The sequence below is a fragment of the Acanthochromis polyacanthus genome, chromosome 16, assembly GCF_021347895.1.
Source record: "Acanthochromis polyacanthus isolate Apoly-LR-REF ecotype Palm Island chromosome 16, KAUST_Apoly_ChrSc, whole genome shotgun sequence".
Lineage (NCBI taxonomy): Eukaryota > Metazoa > Chordata > Actinopteri > Pomacentridae > Acanthochromis > Acanthochromis polyacanthus.
This window is the reverse complement of record NC_067128.1, coordinates 34,589,743-34,610,409: the sequence shown is the minus strand read 5'-3', so window position 1 is coordinate 34,610,409 and position 20,667 is coordinate 34,589,743. Positions and strand designations below refer to the sequence as shown.

Sequence of the window (20,667 nt, the reverse complement as noted above, 5' to 3'; positions counted from 1 at the left end):
ATTGTTCTTTTTGACCAACGTGTGTTTTATTACTGTGGATGAGGGATTTGTTTGTTTACAGCGTTTCGTAACTTTTAAAAAGCACACGTCTTAACACGGCAAACATACTCTCAAACTGACAGTAGCAAGCTAAGCTAAGCAAACTCTTTAGTTTATGTGTTGCTATGGTAACCGTGTATGGTGGCTCTGCTACTTAAAACGTTATACTGGTTCATGCTAGCTAGCAACGACGACTAAAATAATTTTTTTAAAGAAAGTAATCGATGAAAGCAGAATAAAGGAATGCCCTAAAGCAACAGTAAGTACACTTATGTCAACATATGACAGCAAAAATAAAAATATAAAAAAAATCACTTCTACTATATTGGGTCAAAAGTAACGTTAACGGCAGACTAGCTCGTTGACATTTTTCTTCCGTTGTTATGTTCACTACCGTTGCTTTTCTCTGTTCAGTATGCTGGAAATGGATCTCTTAGTGGACAACCTAATAGAAGATGAGGCTGAAAGAGACAGTCTTCTTGCTAAACCCACTTGTTTCATCGTTGTTGGAAAGCCGGTAAGTTGTCCTTTTCCATAAATAACTTTTTCAAGGCAGCCATTTTGTTACTAGTCACATTAATGGAGCATCTGTATGTACTATAGATATAACAGAAGCTCCAATAAATGTATTAGTAACAGCAGTGTTTCTACTATTTTTTTGTCGAAATGGCTTGTGTGAAAAAATTCTCTTGGTTTCAGACCTACACATGGTGTTGAAAGTGTTGCTACCATGGTACAGTCATTATTTGCTACATGTTAATGAGGCAGTAGGCAACTAGTTGAGTATCAAGCATATAATTGCTAAAAAATCATATTACAAATTCATCAGCATGCTCTAAATGTTTAGGCTATCAATTAAAATTTGACATAGTTGGGTGCAGCAGTCGCAGCCAGTTTATCTCATGTAACCCGTTTACTTCATGTCCATTTTGTGACAGGGTGTTGGTAAATCCGCCTTGGCCCAAAAAATTGCAGAGTCCTGGAAGTGTATCCTGATAGATGGTAAGCACTTACGCTTTGCATTTTTGATCTTTGTGCCAACAAAGCATCAATTTAAGTACTTGTCATCTGCTTTTGCAATTGTTCAGATACCGATCTGCTCAACACACACATAAAAAACAAAACAAAGGAAGGCATAGAGGTAAGTAACAGTCTGCATCATTTCACAGGGCAATTCCTTTATTCCGTCATGTGTTTCTTCATATGACTTCCACAGCCATTATAACCACCAAGCTGCTTTATCTGACAACTTTAGCTCTTGGATATCTTATCTGAGGGGAGAAGTATACCGGAGGATGTGGTGCTGCAGCTGATTCTTGCCAGACTTAACTCACCAGATGTGGAGCACTACGGTAAATCATGTACCAAACTCAATACAGCGATTATCCATGCAAATATGCTGCTCAATCACCAAATGCCATTCATAGTATACAATTAAGTTTGAAAGAACGAATGTGAAAGATGACTAGAATGTGATATGTGGCCAGTAATGGCAGCAAAGCAAGCTGCCATCTGAAAGACAGACCTGGAGAACTGCTACTGTTTGATATTTCTCATGTTGTGATGCAGGCTATGTGCTGAGCTGCCTGCCGTTCATGTCAGAAGAGGGTCTGAAGATCCGTGAGCAGATTGACCTGATCACAAACCTCAAGCTGCCACCCAATTTCATCATTAATATCAAGGTTGCCCTTATATTCTCGATTCGGAAATGTACACTGCTTTCAAAGTTTGAGGTCATCCAGGCAATTTCATGTTTTCCATTAAACTCTCACTTTTATTCATATGCTAACATAACTGTGCAAAGGTTTTCTAATCATGAATCAGCCTTTCAACAGCATTAGCTAACACAATGTAGCATTAGAACACAGGAGTGATGGTTGCTGGAAATGTTCCTCTGTACCCCTATGGAGATATTCCATTAAAAAAAAAATTCCATCTAGAAAAGTCATTTGCTTCGTTATCAATGTCTAGACTGAATTTCTGATTCATTTAATGTTATCTTCATTGAAAAATATTGCTTTTCTTTCAATAAATAAGGACATTTCTAAATGACCCCAATCTTTTGAACGATAGTGTAAATTGCATTTAGCTTTTTTAGTTTTGAAGAATTATTTTTAGTTGTAGATATGTCCTTTTATGAGTTAGCAATGTGTGTGCCTTTTATTTATTGATTTATTTTTATTTTGGAAGTTCATTTTGTGATTTCCCTGAAGGCTGAATAACCCCATCTTCCACCAGTGTGCAGATAAGGACTTGGTCCAGAGGCTGTCTGGTCTGAAGCAGCACCCAGAGACAGGGAAGTTCTACAACAGGGATCAGTGGAAGCGTGAAGAGGTGTACAAGAAGAAGAAAGACGACGATGATCAGGATGTGGGGAATGAAGAGGAGCAGGTGTGGTTCAAGTCTTGTTACTGATATTGTCTGTTGTCCCACACTTTCTGCTGTTGCCTTAGCCTCTGATTCCTGGATGTGACGTCACCACCGAACGGCTTTCCACCTGCATTCAATGTAATGGCCAGCTGGGCGCAGCTGCCCTGGATACAAACATACATCCACTTGTATAAAGGTTTATCCTAATGAGTTTATGGTCTGAATCGCGAGTGTCGAGACTTTATGAACACAGCATGGTGTTTATTTTGTAAATTATGATTCCATTTAGAGTAAAATAGAAGATAAAGCAGGTTATGTTTTAGGAATAACCATAAACATACAATTTCTGAGAATTTGTAATACAAAAAAAATTTTCCTAACTTTAGTAATCAATTAAGGAAGATTACATTGGATGATATCTATTCTTTAAAATTTTTACCCTTTTCACCTCTTTATTTTACTGGTAGGCTGAGGAGGAAGAACTCCCAAAAGAAAACCTTGACCAGCTTGTGTGGAGACCAGAGCATCTGGCCAGAAATACATCTGTTGGAATCAACATGTACAAGGATACCGTACTCAGACCACTGGAGGTGACTTACGCACTGATAATAATATATAATATATATATACATATAATAATCCTTTTTAACATTGTCCTCTTTGAATCAGTGATTTGGAAGCTTGAATATGTGTAAAAGTTTACATTATTTTTAGAAAGCCACCAGTATGTTTGCACACCAAGGGATGAACATGCCACATTTTTGGAGTTAAAAGGCAGCATTTATTATTCTACAATTCTTCATTTTCATTTTGCAGACGCTTTTATCCAAAGTGATGTGCATCTGAGAGTAGATATAAAAGAATTTACAGTCTTGGTAGAAATTTGGTGGCACTAATGTTCACTATGAAACTTATATCAGGCCAGCACTGTTGTTCAAATACCAAATCAGAGTGACTAAATGTAATATTTACCAATGTTTTGTATTTTTGAGGTTCTAAAGAGTGACAATACATATGTAGTGTAGAGCTATACCATCATGCTTCATCAGAATCAGCCTTGTAAAGATTTAAACAGAGATCTTACTGAACAGATGCTTTCATATTTGCCCAATTTTATGTTTTTCCGTGTAATCAGATTAGTGGTTAAATGAATCCCCCACTGGCAAAATATAGACAAAAATAAAAACATTGGCTATGTAAATTAGGGTGAAGGGTTTAGTTCAGGCAACTGGACTTATTCTTGTGATCTTGAAGACGTTTCGCCTCTCATCTGAGTATCTTCTTCAGTTCTAAGACTAGTTTGGAGAGTCCCAGATATTTAACCACTAGAGGTGTAGGTGGGGCTAAGGCTGATGGTTAAATACCTGGGAACTAGTCTTAAAACAGAAGAAGCCGCTTGGATGAAAGGCGAAAGATCACAAGAATAAGTCCAGTTGCCTGAACTAAAACCTTCACCTTAAGATGACCTGGATGACTGAGAACCTTCACAGATATGTAAATTAAGCTACTTCTTTTCTTCAGTCAGTAAATTGGAAGCTAATTGATGTTTTTTTCAGGACTACATGATGCATCACCATCCGCTGTACTTGCTGGAGCTGGATGGACACAATACACCTGAAGAGCTGCACTGGGTAAAGACAAGAACGACAAATGAGCAGTCTCCAGGAAATAAATCCGTTTGTTTAAAAGCTTCAAATAGCATATGCTGATGAACTGTATTTGAAAATAAGCGTGCATGTTCAACCACATATGTGTTCTGTGGTGTGACTTTAGTTTGCTGACTGTTTTACTTCTAGTCTGTAATGTCCCGTCTTGGCTCTATGGCTGTAAAGCGAGTATCCCTTCCAGTCCTCCTCCCCCAAAATATTGATGAAGAATTGACAGAGGATGTCGACACGGTATGACAATCTATTTCAAACAACCTAGATTTGAAAGAGCAACATACAGATAACTGTGATACATGATACATGTTGCTCTGTGGATATGTGAGTGGATTTTAGATTTTAACATTGTCTCTTCACAGAATACACTTCAGATTGCCTGTCTATCTTTTTTTCTAGGAGGAGCTGCTGAGAATTATGTCTTCTTCTAATACAGTGGCCCCTGGCTTTAGGTGGAGACGGAGCCGCTGGGGCCGGACTTGTCCTGTTGCTCTGAAGGAGGGCAAAGTCATTCCTGGCACGCCTGAATTTTCTGTGGGGTGAGTAATCTTTTGTAGCTATTCCAAGGTGAGGAATCTATCCAGTGGTTTCAAGTGCGACAGGGTGAAAATGTCAAACTAACTTTCATTTTAACCACTGTGCAGCTTCCAGGACAAACTGTACATCCTTTCATCTCAAGAGGCCTACCAGAAATTCATCACAAACCCTCGACGGTACTTGCTTCCTCCAATGCCCCGGGCCCCCTGCAGAGTTTCCGTCATTGGGCCCCCTCAGGCAGGGAAGAGCACACTATGTAAGCTTCTCGCTCATCACTACAACGCAGCGGTACTTGACATGGAGGAAGCGCTGCAGACAACTCTGGCCAAGGTCGAGAAGGAGAGGCTTGACAAAATCAGAAATGAAACAACACAGGCTGCTATCGAGAAAATCGAGACGAAGATGGAGCAAGACGGTGAACAAAATTCAGGCAAGTTGAGTGCTGTTAATACTTTATATTTGCTGCTGATAGTTTTTGTTTTCACTCTTAGAGTTGCACTGTAAATACTGTCATAGACAACAGTTTTATGTTTGCCATACCTGTAGGACAATATTCTGTAAATTAGTAACCATTCTACTAACGAATGTGTCCGTCAAGGAATGCGGTGGAGTTATGTGACGATCTGCGTTGGTTTGTTTGTCTGTCTGTTTGCAACATTGATCAAAAACGGACGAATGGATTTGGATGAAATTTTCAGGGAAGGTCAGAAATGACACGAGGACCAAGTGATGAGATTTTGGCAGTGATGTGGATTATAGTCAAATCAAATCAAACTTTACTTATATAGCACTTTTTATACAAGAAGTTGCAATACAAAGTGCTTTACAGATTAAAAAGGATTAAAAACAATGCCTCACCTTCTACCTGTTAATTATTTTCTGCCATTTTCAGTGACAGAGGATCATCCAGAGGTCCAAGCCGTGGTGCTTGCTGCTGTGGAAGAAGCCAAACAGTTAAGCACGTCTCCTTTGGGCCTGTATGCTGAGATATTAGAGAGGCGTATAAAAGAGGTATGTTAAAGATGTCAAATATGGCTGCTGCACTAACACAGGCTTTTCTGTAATACAGTTGCACAGCAGCATGTTTGCACTGGCATGAATATATTTTAAAGACGCAGGAAACCCAAGCAGTATTGCCAAATATATAGAAATTATTTGTAAGAAAGGGTCGCCTGTATTAGACATAAATGCTGCCATTTGATGCATTGCATTGTACATACAGACATAACGCTGAGACGTTCATAGCATTAAGAAGTCAATATGTCAGTGCTAACTCACAATGAGGTTGCTTTTACAGATTGAAGAGGCAGACTCAGATGCGGAGTGCAGGACTGGGTGGGTTCTTGACGATTTTCCCAAGAACTTCTCCCAAATGGAAGCCATACAGAAAGCTGGAATCCTCCCAGATATCGTCTTCTGTCTCAGAGACAGTGATGGACATGAGGGTATGGCTTGAAATTTCCTACAGTGTTCATGCATGCTGTTTGGTACACCTCACAACATAACTGATACACTTTATGTCGAGCAGTTTTGAAGAGACTTTATGAGATGAATAAGGAGAGCGTGAACAAAGCTTTACGGAGGAGGTTAGAGGATGAGCAGTCTCACCAGGAGAAACAAGCTGTGTAAGTGCAGATGCATTGATGCTGTCGTATTTTGCGGTATGATACATCTGAGCCAGATTGCTAATGCAGCTTTTGTTTTTCTGCTGTGTTTCGGTCCATTTTAGAAACCAAAAGGAACAGGAATCAGAAGGGCAATCCAATCTAGAGACAGTTGTGGAAGAGATTGATGGTACTACCTGTCTATGATTCAGCCCACGTTCCCATGCTCTCCTTTAAACTGTAAACTTGAACCTCTGTAACTGTGTCTGCATTACTTTAATTTGCAGAAGATCCTGAGCAATCCGATGCCACTGACCCTACACATTTTGACACAACCAAAAAAGAACGTGAGACATTTTTACATTTCAATAAGAGCATGCTTTTATTTCTCAGATGAATAATCAAGCTCTCTTATATATTACATGTTATTCTATTTTCTCTATCAAGATTTTTTTTTAATTGTTAATCTCTCTCTCTCTTTCTTTCCTTCGTGCCTCAAGCTGTTGGACTGTTGGAGTTTGGTTATCCAGACGGCCCAGAGATGAATGAATATAAATTGCAATTGCAACAGTTTGTGAGAGAATGGGACCAAATGCAGTCGGCTTTAACAGCCACCCAGTGTGTACTGGAGATTAACGGCAAAAGCCCAGAAAACCTACTTCAAGAGATGCTCCAACAAATGCAGAGTGGGTGTAAAGCTTCTCATTGTCAAATTTTTTGCAGCACTAAAACTTTACTAAATTAATTTCCTGAATAGTATTTCTGTCATTTATCTTTAACAAGCCATAGCATGCTGAGACAAATATTTTTTTTATCTACTGGATAATAGATAATAGCAATAAAAGTAACCTGCAGTTACTTTTATTGCTGCTGTTTCATTCATTTCATGAATAAAGCAAGTCAGGAGCAGTGCGGTAAGATTAGTCAGACTTCTGTTTTAGGAATGAAAGGAGCCATTTGTATGTCATCTCATTATATTCAGTTTTATTCACAGCAAACTATAGTGACAGATATTTTAAAATTGATATTAGCCCTTGAATGATCTCTCTGTTAATGGAACATTCTACTAGATGCCATTTTTATTAGAAATGAATACCAATCCAGTGTTTGGTTTACACGCATGATCTTCAGAACCCTTTAATTATGTCGCCTGGGAGTTGGATGTGGAGGCAGAAGATGCTGAGGCCTTAGCTGACCTGGAGGGAGCTGAGGAAGGCAGCAGTGACAATGATGCAGGAGAGGAGGATGAAGTCAGTGAACCAAGGAGACCTTTCACTTTAAAAGTCATTAATGCGTTGTTGATAAGTATTAATAGTATAAACGAACCTTTAACAGGATTATTTCTTCTTAACGAATTCAGGGAGACGCAACACCAAAGCATTTATTAGGAGATACCCATCATTTCTGCCCGGTTGCCTTAAAAAACCATAACGTCCTATGTCCCTGTACGGATGAAATTGCAGCCAAGTACCGTGAGAAGATCTTCTACTTCTCCAACCTAGAAGCCAGGGAGTCCTTCCTTCAAAACCCTGCACATTTTGTTACACAGACTGAGCTGCTCAAGGTACAAGTTGACATGAGAAGAGAAAGGAAAGTCATACAGTAGTGAGATAAACAGAAGTTCCCTCACATGCTCTTTGGTCTCTTCTCTCCAAGCCTCCAGCCCTGCGGATCTTTTTGCTTGGCACCAGAGGTTCGGGCAAGACAACTCATGGCAAGTGGCTGGCACAGCAACTTGGGCTCTTCCATATTCAGTTCAGGGAATATCTTCAAATGCTCATCATGGCCAAGACAAACAAAAGCGTACCCTATGATGATGAGGTAGCATCTTTAGAGGATGATTCTCAAGATTTGGAGGCCCAAATAAAGGAAGCCATGGGGGAGGATACCTCTGCCATCAGCAATGACAAGGAGGTTGGCTAGTTTTTAGTTAAAATAGTTTTGGTGAACTGTGCTATTTTTTTAAATTGAATTTTTGTGTATTTGCGTTTGTGTGTCAGCAACAGGAAGTTGTACTAACTGATGAAGAAATGGCTATCAAAGCATATTTGTCAAGTGGAGATCCACTGAATGAAGAGATTCTGGACAGGGTTATCGCACCATATTGGAAAGAAGAACCATACAAGTAATCCCTGCCTTTCTCATACCCTGTTTATGAGAAGAGCTTCTTATTTTAGGAAAAGAGCTTGTTTGTTGTCTTTCTGAAAGAATATTAGATTGATACTACTCTTCTATCTAAATACTGTCAGACACTTTTCCAGCTATAGATTAAACCTGGTCCTGGACTAAATGAAAAATTAAATGTAGATCTTGACTGGGAAAGAGATTTTAGTCTGGGACTAAGCTTAATTCATGTCTAAGAAACCCAGCCCTAAGATGTAAGCTAACACCTGAAGTGAGATACACTACCGTTCAGAAGTTTGGGATCACTTAGAAATGCCCTTATTCATCAAAAGAATCATAAATCCAGTTTAGACATTGTTAATGTGGTAAATGACTATTCTAGCTGGAAACAGCTGATTTTTAATGGAATATCTCCATAGGGGTACAGAGGAACATTTCCAGAAACCATCACTCCTGTGTTCTAATGCTACATTGTGTTAGCTAATGGTGTTGAAAGGTTCATTGATGATTAGAAAACCCTTGCGCAGTTATGTTAGCACATGGATAAAAGTATGAATTTTATGGTAAACAAGAAATCCCCTGGGTGACCCCAAACTTTTGTACAGCAGTGTAGAGTAGCTTGGCACAAAGCTGGAAAGAAGCAGAAACAGCTAGCCAAGCTCTGTCCAATGGTAACAAAATCCAGGCTTTGTGCTAACCCAAGTCAGATGGGTGTCTACATCTGAAAGAAAGTGAATAAGCTTTTTTACTTATTTCACCTGTCGTATACTCATCACAAGATGTGTTTTTTTCTGCCTTTTTTACATGTGCATTGCATATATGCTGCATGTTTATTGCAGTTTTTGTGAACACCAGACACGTACCTTCAGATACTCTACCTTATAGGTCTACAGGTTTTATTCTGGAGGGCTTCCCTCAAACTCCAGAAGAGGTACATTACATGTTGCATCACCAGCTTTTCCCTGATGTTGTGGTTGTCATGGAAGTGGATGTTACACAAGTTCAGAACCGTCTGTTGCCGGCGTACCTGGATAACTGGCATGATCACCGCAACAAACGCGAAGCACAGCAGAACCTCCTACGTGATCTGCGTAAGAAAAAACGGGTAAGAAAGTGACAGCTTGGTAGTGGTTCCAGTGATTGTAGTAATTTCTGAAACAACTTCATTATGAAGCATTAATCTTGCTTCTGGCCTGACAGTTACTGTTTATATGTATCTGTCACATTAACGCTGTCTGTCTTTTGGACACAGGAGGAGAATATTTCCAAGAGAAGAGCTCAACTCGTGGCAGAGCAGACAAACAAAAATAATGTAAGGAAATTTCTCACAGCCCTGTTTTCCCATCTGCATGACTGATTAATCTCTTAACTGTACTATTTCCAAACCAAACAGTTGCGATATCAAGAGGAAGAAGTAGATGATGAAGATGAAACTGCAGACAACATAGAGGGATACATAGAGGCCATACTGGAGGAAGAGTTTCCTTTAGAAGAGGATAACGAAGATATGGAGAATGAGGAGACTGAGGATGCAGCTGCTGAGAGGCTGGAGATAGAAATAGAGGAGCGTTTTGTGACAGATGAAGCCAACCTTGCTACTATGATGGTATATAAAGACACTAATGTACAAAGACACTTAAGTGGACAAACAAATATGGTGTGGCTATAACACCTTGATAGTTTCTATTTAGAGTTCATATTCAGAACAACCTCCACACTGTGAAGCAGCTGTTTGTATTGTCACATATGCCTCTTTGTGCTTTTTAATCATTAGGATTTCCTGAGTGAACAAAATATACCCAAACTGACAATCAATGCAGCTCGCAAGCTCAAGATCGTTCAGAATCAGCTGCTCCGGAAAATCCAGCTCCTCCTGACCAACAGGGAGTCACTCTTCCAACAGTGCCGACCCATTTCATACAGCCTGGCAAATAAGCTGCTGCTCTCATCTTATAAGTTCCACAGTGCCTTTGGCTGCTTCGACCCCGTCAAGGTAAGAAAGAAATCAATCTTTAATTTAGGAATGGCAGCTGTGTTTATAAAAGTACTTCAAATACTTGTACACTTTGTCTCTTCTTTTGTGTTGACATATTAATTAGCAAAACCGTGTCAAGTTTCCTGTGAATTCTAACACGAATATATGTATTTTTTTGTGTCAATGCACATCCCCCAAACTACAGCAGTACAAAGACAGAGACTTGATCCAGCCTCTGCAGTGGCCGCTCAGCACCTCATATGCCCTGCTCTTTCATCAGTATGTCTACTTCTTTGCATCTAAAGAGAACCGCAACGCATTTATGCTCAACCCCTTAAAGTACCTTCGCCAGCCCAAGCCCACCCCATCCCTTCCTGTTAAAATGGCAGTCACTGGGCCTCCCAAGTCTGGAAAAACCACTGGTAAGATTCAAGACAGCTGGAAATGACCCAAAAGAACATTTCTTTTTATTCATATTCTTCATTTCTTTTGCTTTGCTTTTATTTCTGCAGTGGCACAGATGTTTGCTGAAACATACGGCTTGGCTCGTCTGTCCATCGGTGGCGCCATGCGTATGGTGCTTGACTCTCAGGAGGACACTGATCTGGCTGTCCAGATGAAAACTCACCTCTACAAGGGCCACGTTGTGCCAGAGGAACTGGCAATTCAGTGTCTTGAGGTGGCGCTCATGAGCTCGGTGTGCATCAGTCGAGGGTAAGACATTCATTTGTTCACAATCATCACAACTAACTTTTCCACGTTGAAGTCAACACCATAATATATTAATTACCATATTCTTTGTTGCAGCAGTCAAGAAACCTGCATGTGATGTGCTGTTTGTAAAGACAATGTTCATTTCTTTCACATTCCAGATATGTGTTGGACGGCTTTCCGATGACTCTGAAGCAGGCACAACTGATGGAGTCTCGAAGCATTATCCCCATGATCGTAGTGGAGCTTGAGCTGGACACAGTGGAGGTGTTGAAGAGAGGCCTTGCAGACAAGATGAAGCCCAATAAGTCAGAGAACACGCATTTAAACAACTTCAAATGCACAGTTGTTTTTACAAATCATAAGTCCAGCAGTTGATTGAAATCGCAAATGTACAAAAAAAGTGTCCTGTTCCCTTTTTCATCCCGCCGTAGGCCTTACCTGAAGCACGACAGCTCTGAGATGCTGCACATTTCTAATATGTGTTACAAGAGGGAGGTGGAACATGTAAGATTTCACTTCCAACAACAGTATCAGAACTGGTACGTCCTTGATGGCTTAAAGAGCAAATGGGGGCTCTGGGACAGTATTCTAAAGGAGATCAGCATCAGTGTGAAATATATCGACACTTACCTGGAGAGGATGCGAAGTGGTAAGTATCATTAATAATGTGCTTCTCAACCAATCAGCTTAGCATCGCTTGGTGCATCAGTACAGTGTAGTGGGCAAATAATGAATAAAATTGAATATTTGCTCTTAAACTCATGATTTCGTGTTTTTGTGTGCAACTTGATAATACTCTAACCTCATGTATATTGATTTCACAGGGGAGGCAGTCTGCATCAACAGACTGTGCATCACACCGAAGAAACTGGAGCTTGGGCTTGGAGAGTTTGGTCATTACTGCTCCGTCTGCCTGGCACTACATCACCACCTAGTGGACTGCTCAGAAACTGTGGCCTTGACCCATGCGGCTGTGTACAGGGGACGCTATTACAAGATGTGTGGTGAAAACCATTTAGAGGTCAGTGCTCTGGAGGTCCACACATAAACTTACCAAATGCCCAAATTAGTACAGAAAGGCATCAAGGCAAAATAGCTTCTTCTTCATTAAATTCTGTATGTGAGTTCCCCCATCAACCAAAGGTTTCCACTATTTATACATCCATCCATCCATCCATCCACTAGACACCACTTAATCCTCATTAGCGTCGCAGGAGGCTGGAGCCCATCCCAACTGACTTATGGTGAAGGCAGGGGACAACTGGACAGGTAACAGTCTGTCGCAGGGCTACATATACAGACAAACAATCACACTCACATTCACACCTACGGACAATTTAGAATCACCAGTTACCCTCAGCATGTTTTTGGACTGGGCTGTACAGTGGTCTGGTGGTTAGCACTGTCCCTTTGCAATTAGAAGATTCACGGTTTTTGTCCCAGCCTTCCCGGAACTCTGCATGGAATTTGCATGTTCTCCCTGGCCTGTTCATGCGTGGGTTTTCTCCAGGTACTCCGACTTCCTCCAAAAACATGCAGAGATTAATTGGTGATTCTAAATTGTCCATAGGTGTGAATGTGAGTGTGCTCTGGGTTGGGCATTGCTCTTCACCACAGAGTGATGACTAGAGACAGAGCAGTCTGCCTACATCAGAACCAAAGAAGCTTATTTTATTTAACTGGGGATTTGTAATATTGAGTATCGGGGCTGGAAATCGGTCGACATCACCGACAAAACACAACTTGCAGTGTTTTTGTTTGGGGTGAAAAATCTTTCCTGAACCACATGCTGTACGGAATTTGAAAATAATACTGATAATTTTAATGAAAGGAATATAACGTTTTATGTTACTCTCTCACCTACAGAAGTTCCTGTCTACTCCTGATCAATTTGTGACACCTGGCTGCCCTCACACCCTCCCACAACCACAGCTGTTGCCAAGGAAACTGACTGAGATTCAGGTGAAAAACAGGTTCCCCAGCAAGCCGAGATGAAGGGCTTCTGTCCCGTTACTTACCTGGATGGAAAGCAGAGGTACAGTATTCCCTCTGATACTGAAAATGATAAGAAGAGTCTTTTTGGTTCTCCTAAAATTCATCAGAAAAAGTTGATTTTAAAGCATAAATTATTGGTCATTGTCTGTCATGTCTTGAGTGTCTTTTCTTGGACATATCTGGAAATCAAAACAAAAGAAGTTAATGTAAAGGGATTCCTGTGTACAGAATTGTGTTTTAGGATCAATATTTACCCGACAGCTATGTTACAACAAATACTTTTATTTTTTTTTTAAAGAGCATTACATTAAGTTTTTTTTTTTTTTTTAACAAATGAGTGTCTATTTGGTTGTAGGCTTGTTGTAATCATTTCACTTATCAATTGTAGTGAGTTGATTTTTCACTACCCTGATGATCCCACAGAAATGGAATGCTTTTTTTCCCCCTCAGGTATGAAGCCCTTGTTCGAGGAAAGATGGAATATGCCGTGGAATACAGAGAACGAATTTATTGTTTTGACACAAAGCAGAACCAGGACAAGTTTTTAAGGTGCAGAGCTTTGTACATGACAGAAAATGTGACATTGTCTCACGTTTCCTTTTTATAAACATCAGTTGCATTAGTTTACGCTCACTACTCACTATATAATAAACCTGGTGTCCCCACATGATTTATCAAGGAGTCCTGAAACCTACTGGGACCAGAAGCTTCCCAGTAAAGTTCCTCCTCTTTGTGAGCCTGTGCCCCTCACCTCCCTTCCAATGTTGGGCTACCTGGAACAGGTTTGACAAACGCACGTGAAAAACATTAAAATAGTCCTGTTTGTTTTATCAACCTATGTTTGAGTTACACCTGCATGTTTTTAGGGAGTGGCAGTACCGTTGATCAAAGCTCTGACAGCTGTTGGGTGTCTCAAACCAAAGTATCCCTTTCACAGCATACAAAGATCAGCTCTCCTCTATGTGGCTTTCTATTTGAAGGGTAAGTAAAAAAAAAAAATCATTGTTTCTTGAGTTCAAAGTAATATAATATGAGGGAATTATTAGATTTAATAACGATGATGGTAAGGATTTTGAATGTTGTTTTCCTAAATACTATAACGTTTTCTATGGCAAGATTTACTCTGTGATTTTAATCCTATTTTTAGAGTGGGACCTTTCTTCAGTAATAATCTTGATTCATGATACACTACTGTTCATTAAATTTGGGGTCACTTAGACTTGAAAGAAAGCAGTTTTTTCAATGAAGATAACATTAAATTAATCAGAAAGCTGACCAATTTCTTTAATAGTTTAACCAAGATTACTGTTCATTTTTCATCTTTTACAGTTTCAAACAAGAAAACTAGAAAAGGGGCCGACACAAAGACAGTATTCACGATCCATTCTTAGTTAACAACCTTCCTGACAAGTATCAAAGCTTGTAAATGCATCTTGTAACCAGCTAAACAAAAAACTCTCTTCCATGACGGTCCACCCAAACAGAATCAAGAATCTGCTACACACGTGGACAAAATTGTTGGTACCCCTCAGTTAAAGAAGGAAAAACCCACAATTCTCACTGAAATCACTTGAAACTCACAAAAGTAACAATAAATAAAAATTTATTGAAAATTAAATAATCAAAAACAGCCATTACTTTTGAATTGTTGATTAACATAATTATTTAAAAAAACAAACTAATGAAATAGGGCTGGACAAAAATGATGGTACCCATAACTTAATATTTTGTTGCACAACCTTTTGAGGCAATCACTGCAATTAAAGGATTTCTGTATTTGTCAATGAGCGTTCTGCAGCTGTCAACAGGTATTTTGGCCCACTCCTCATGAGCAAACAGCTCCAGTTGTCTCAGGTTTGATGGGTGTCTTCTCCAAATGGCATGTTTCAGCTCCTTCCACATATGTTCAATGGGATTCAGATCTGGGCTCATAGAAGGCCACTTTAGAATAGTCCAACGCTTTTCTCTCAGCCATTCTTGGCTGTTTTTGGCTGTGTGTTTTGGATCGTTGTCCTGTTGGAAGACCCATGACCTGCGACTGAGACCAAGCTTTCTGACACTAGGCAGCACATTTCTCTCCAGAATGCCTTGATAGTCTTCAGATTTCATCGTACCTTGCACACTTTCAAGACACCCTGTGCCAGATGCAGCAAAGCAGCCCCAAAACATTACTGAGCCTCCTCCATGTTTCACCGTAGGGACAGTGTTCTTTTCTTCGTATGCTTGGTTTTTGAGTCTATGAACATAGAGTTGATGTGCCTTACCAAAAAGCTCCAGTTTGGTCTCATCTGTCCAAAGGACATTCTCCCAGAAGCTTTGTGGCTTGTCAACATGCATTTTTGCAAATTCCAGTCTGGCTTTTTTATGAGTTTTTTTCAGCAGTGGTGTCCTCCTTGGTCGTCTCCCATGAAGTCCACTTTGGCTCAAACAACGACGAATGGTGCGATCTGACACTGATGTACCTTGGCCTTGGAGTTCACCTTTAATTTCTTTGGAGGTTGCTCTGGGCTCTTTGGATACAATTCCAACGATCCGTCTCTTCAATTTGTCATCAATTTTCCTCTTGCGGCCACGTCCAGGGAGGTTGGCTACTGTCCCGTGGGTCTTGAACTTCTGAATAATATGAGCCACTGCTGTCACAAGAACTTCAAGCTGTTTAGAGATGGTCTTATAGCCTTTACCTTTAAGATGTTTGTCTATCATTTTTTTTCGGATGTCCTGGGACAATTCTCTCCTTCGCTTTCTGTTGTCCATGTTCAGTGTGGTACACACCTTTTCACCAAACAGCAGGGTGACTACTTGTCTCCCTTTAAATAGGCAGACTGACTGATTATGAGTTTGGAAACACCTGTGATGTCAATTAAATGACACACCTGAGTTAATCATGTCACTCTGGTCAAATAGTTTTCAATCTTTTATAGAGGTACCATCATTTTTGTCCAGGCCTGTTTCATTAGTTTGTTTTTTTAAATAATTATGTTAATCAACAATTCAAAAGTAATGGCTGTTTTTGATTATTTAATTTTCAATAAATTTTTATTTATTGTTACTTTTGTGAGTTTCAAGTGATTTCAGTGAGAATTGTGGGTTTTTCCTTCTTTAACTGAGGGGTACCAACAATTTTGTCCACGTGTGTATGTCTGCCTGAAGGTCTTGTACAGTCAAACTGGTTTATTTACACTACTGTTCAAAATTTTAGCGTCACTTAGAAATGTCCTTAGCTAATGCTGTTGAAAGGCTCACTGATTATTAGAAAACCCTTGTACCATTATGTTAGCACATGAATAAAAGTGAGTTTTCATGGAAAACATGGAATTGTCTGTGTGACTCCAAACTTTTGAATGGCAGTGTATGTGTTAGTATTTATTTTCTGTCATTCTCACCATTAGAATTGAGAAATCCACATTGTTAGTCGTGATGTAATATTTTTTCCTCATCCACAGGTGTTGTTTTTACTTAAGCAATACTTAAAGTGTCTCATTTTTATAGCTTTCAACCCCAAGAGCTCAGAGTATGCTCGCGAGAAGTACAAAAAGAAGCTGGCCTTGTTTGAAGAGAACTGTGAGCTCATTCCCTACCTGAGCTCAGCGATGAGTGGAAACTTCAGGCCTCCCAGTGAACTCCCCGTTGATTTTGAGTTCAAACTGAACCGGTTCCTCGCCTTGGGAGGCTTGCCAACAGCTGATGATGTGCTGTAGCTTTGGGATCTGTGTTACACCTTTAGCTACATCCTGTTACTGTATTTGTTATGGTGTGATTGTCTGTATGTCAACAATGCAATTTAATATACATATATATATATATATATATATATATATATATATATATATATATATATATATATATATATATATATATATATATATATATATGGCATGCCGTTTAGGAAATTATATATATAATGAAAGTCGATATATATATAATGAAACTTGATATATATATAATGAAACTTGATATATATAATGAAACTTGATATATATATAATGAAAGTCGATATATATATAATGAAACTTGATATATATATAATGAAACTTGATATATATATAATGAAAGTCGATATATATATAATGAAACTTGATATATATATAATGAAAGTTGATATATATATATATATCAACTTTCATTATATATATATCGACTTTCATTATATATATATATCAACTTTCATTATATATATATCTCGACTTTCATTATATATATATATATCGACTTTCATTATATATATATATCGACTTTCACTATATATATATCAACTTTCATTATATATATATCAAGTTTCATTATATATATATATCAACTTTCATTATATATATATCAAGTTTCATTATATATATATCGACTTTCATTATATATATATATCAACTTTCATTATATATATATCAAATCTTTTTTTCCTACCGAGCCCCGGAAGGGACATGTCCGTATGGCGAAGCGACAACGAAGGACACTCACCCGGACGAGAATTTTATTGAGTTTTATTTTAAAATCGGCCTGAAACACACAGACATTCAAGCAGTGCGATGCGCTAAGAGTCTGCCATGCAGACCAGCGATCCTGATAATGGTAAGTTTTATTTCTCCAACATCCTGCTGTTATCCTACTATGAATACGCTAGCTACAACAGTCCCACATCAGTATTATGAACGTTCCGCCAGCTAACGCGGTCCGGACACCGGATCAGTGATTAGAGGTTGGCGTTCAACTATTGTTTGCCAGCCAGTTAGCCGCTGGTAAGCTAACAAGCTATGAAACAACTCCTTATAAAACCGGAGGAAAGCAGCAGCAATATTTCAGTCCAAGACCTGTATTCAGAACCTCCCACGCTGTTGCACAATGACCCATTAATCATATTACTGAACTATATGGTTATCATTGAAATTTCCCTTGAAGAACCAGTGAACTCTTTGCGAACACATTTTAATTTATGTGTTGATTATGTTTCGTATCAGTAATACAAGTCTAAAAAACTGATTGAAATGATCAAGTTAACACAATGAAGTAAAGAGTACTGGTAATCTGCAGCTATTTTCATAATTTCAAGGTGAAATTCTGATGTGTGATTTTCTAGCTTTGCAGATGTGGAAATCCAATGCACTGATTTCTTATACACAGATGCTTTTGGTGTTTTTTGTTGTAAAATAAAACAAGGCATTTATCACTGTTGGAAATTATTACAGGTATTATTTGTAACACTTTCTAACATTGTATGGACAAAGCAATAAATCAGTTAATGGATAAAATCATTTGTATTACAGATGCTATCAACAGCATGTCTTGTTCATTTTATTTAGTTGTCGGCCTTGGATGATGAGGTCCAGTTACCAGGAGCACTAGTCTGCAGCTTACTGGTTCCGTCCTGCAGCTCCTCCACGCTGTCCTCCTCTCTACAGACCAAATCAAGTAAGATCTGTTTAGACTATGCAGACATCAACATGATCAGTATGTTATCTTTTGACCCATCCTAAAATCACAAAATAGAACATTTACTTTAAGTTAACTGTGTTTATGAAAATAGAAAATAATTACTGACAACTAGTACTTTTTGGTGCTTTTATGCAGGAAAAGGGAACCAGGAAGCTGCTGTGGATCCTCTGCAGTATCTGGAGAGGTCAGAGGAACGGTTCTTGGAACAGATCGGAAGACACCAAGACGTGACCTCTGCCATTCTCCAGAACATCCAGAAGATGAATGAAAACCTTGGTTGCACTGATGGGACGCATGGTGTCGGTGCTGGAGCAACTGTCCCAGAATTAAACTGCATTGTTGACTATTGGCTTTTCTAGAAAATAAATCTTTTTTAGTACTTCACCTGTTTTGTATTTTACTCATGCACTTTGGATGAATGAACAGAAATTTGTGATGAGAGATGCAAATTTTGTCTATAATCTACAGAGACTTTATTCAGTGTTCAGTGCACACTTTTGTTACACACATTTTGACAGATAAGCAGTTGTGCTTTTCAAGCAGATTTTAGTCAGAAACATCAGTAGCATACGTTGTTGTTTTTTTACTGTTACACCAATCTAGGTAGATAAACTGCACTACTGCAGCAGACATATTATTGAAATGTGCTTCTATTATGTGTCTACATACACTGCTCACAAATAGTTATTCAACTTTTGGGTGAAATTGATGGAAAATATAAAAAGTGCATGCTGTAGTGATATATCATAAAAGTAGGGTATTTAACTAGAAACATGCAATAGTGATTTCCTCATCTCAAAAAAAATTATTGAATCAAAAGCTAACAACAGTGGAGGGTATGTCACAATAAAAATGTCTCAGTTTGGACAGAACAGCAGCCTTCAGCTGAAATCCAGTACAATTGTGTCCCACCAGTGGCGTGATCATGGATGTGTCCAGGCAGCAGCTGACCTCTGCCTCGTAATTAGCCTTAAGACCAGCTATAAAGATAAACATAGATATTATCATTATCATCAACATATGGTGCATGTGTTTAACCTTTAAGCTATGTAGGGATGCAAATGTAGTCGAAGCTAAGTAGCTAAGCTAATGCTAACACGTTCAGTGTTCAGAATCAAAACATCTCTAAAAATTACCTGTTTTCTCAAACGTAGTCGCCGTTCCCTGTGACAACCATGAAGACAGATAGATAATCACAGAAGAGCTCATCTGAAGAGCAAATGTCCAATAAGGTTCCTGTTTTTGTTTGCCATGTCCTTCCAGGGCTCAGTAGGAAAAAGTCTGAATATATGGAATGAAACTTTGAATAGATGGAATGAAAATCTGAACATTCTATATTCCGACTTTCATTATATATATATCAAGTTTCATTATATATATATCAACTTTCATTATATATATATATCAACTTTCATTATATATATATCAATTTTCATTATATATATATCAAGTTTCATTATATATATATCGACTTTCATTATATATATATCAACTTTCATTATATATATATATATATATCAACTTTCATTATATATATATCAACTTTCATTATATATATATCAACTTTCATTATATATATATATCAACTTTCATTATATATATATCAATTTTCATTATATATATATCAAGTTTCATTATATATATATCGAGTTTCATTATATATATATCAAGTTTCATTATATATATATCGAGTTTCATTATATATATATATCAAGTTTCATTATATATATATCGAGTTTCATTATATATATATCAAGTTTCATTATATATATAATTTCCTAAACGGCATGCCATATATATATATATATATATATATATATATAGGCTATATTTGATATATATATATATTTCAAATATAGCCTCTTTAAGAATGTATCTTATTACGACCTATCTGCAATAAAGCGTTATTGATCATCAAAGCTGGAAACACATTTGTATTGGATAACGACTTTAACTTTACTTCTTGACCATACCTCCTCACAGACATCGCACTTTGTTTGTCAATCATCGTATATTTACAGATATTTCTTAGAATTGCACTTGAAGCTAAATATAGTCACTGATAATACACAATAAAAATCACTTTTCATTATAGTAAAGTTACTAACCTCAGGCTTCCCTAAAGGCTCAGCGATCCAACACGCAGTTTCATCACAAGTCGAGGAGAATGTTTGTTTTTTTTCTCCTTCTTCTGGCATGCATTCAAGCCATTAGGCTCTGTTAT

The 20,667-nt window shown here is 38.3% G+C and overlaps 1 protein-coding gene and 2 long non-coding RNA genes across 3 annotated transcripts; 2 read left to right on the top strand and 1 right to left on the bottom strand.

Moving 5' to 3' along the window:
* Window positions 1–32: 32 nt before the first annotated feature.
* On the top strand, window positions 33–16,824 carry ak9 (adenylate kinase 9). The gene is given in 37 exon segments (XM_051960819.1): window positions 33–298; window positions 454–556; window positions 978–1,041; window positions 1,128–1,180; window positions 1,295–1,391; window positions 1,609–1,721; window positions 2,278–2,430; window positions 2,877–2,999; window positions 3,966–4,040; window positions 4,206–4,307; window positions 4,470–4,609; window positions 4,715–5,037; window positions 5,500–5,618; window positions 5,905–6,052; window positions 6,136–6,232; window positions 6,337–6,401; window positions 6,499–6,558; window positions 6,712–6,897; window positions 7,343–7,461; window positions 7,572–7,775; window positions 7,868–8,125; window positions 8,218–8,336; window positions 9,221–9,440; window positions 9,588–9,647; window positions 9,729–9,941; window positions 10,110–10,328; window positions 10,516–10,732; window positions 10,823–11,024; window positions 11,183–11,329; window positions 11,456–11,673; window positions 11,849–12,045; window positions 12,891–13,002; window positions 13,005–13,059; window positions 13,470–13,568; window positions 13,699–13,801; window positions 13,886–14,000; window positions 16,509–16,824. Coding segments are annotated over 36 exon segments (5,106 nt in total). The 5' UTR covers window positions 33–298; window position 454; the 3' UTR covers window positions 16,718–16,824.
* Window positions 16,825–17,246: 422 nt separating this feature from the next.
* Window positions 17,247–18,827, top strand: LOC127537719 (uncharacterized). Its single transcript, XR_007947531.1, has 3 exons — window positions 17,247–17,582; window positions 18,311–18,419; window positions 18,579–18,827. It is a non-coding gene; the product is annotated as an uncharacterized LOC127537719 (long non-coding RNA).
* Window positions 18,828–19,228: 401 nt separating this feature from the next.
* Window positions 19,229–19,916, bottom strand: LOC127537722 (uncharacterized). The gene is made up of 2 exons (XR_007947537.1): window positions 19,580–19,916; window positions 19,229–19,423 (listed from the first exon to the last, which is right to left on the bottom strand). It is a non-coding gene; the product is annotated as an uncharacterized LOC127537722 (long non-coding RNA).
* Between the last annotated feature and the right edge of the window lie 751 nt (window positions 19,917–20,667).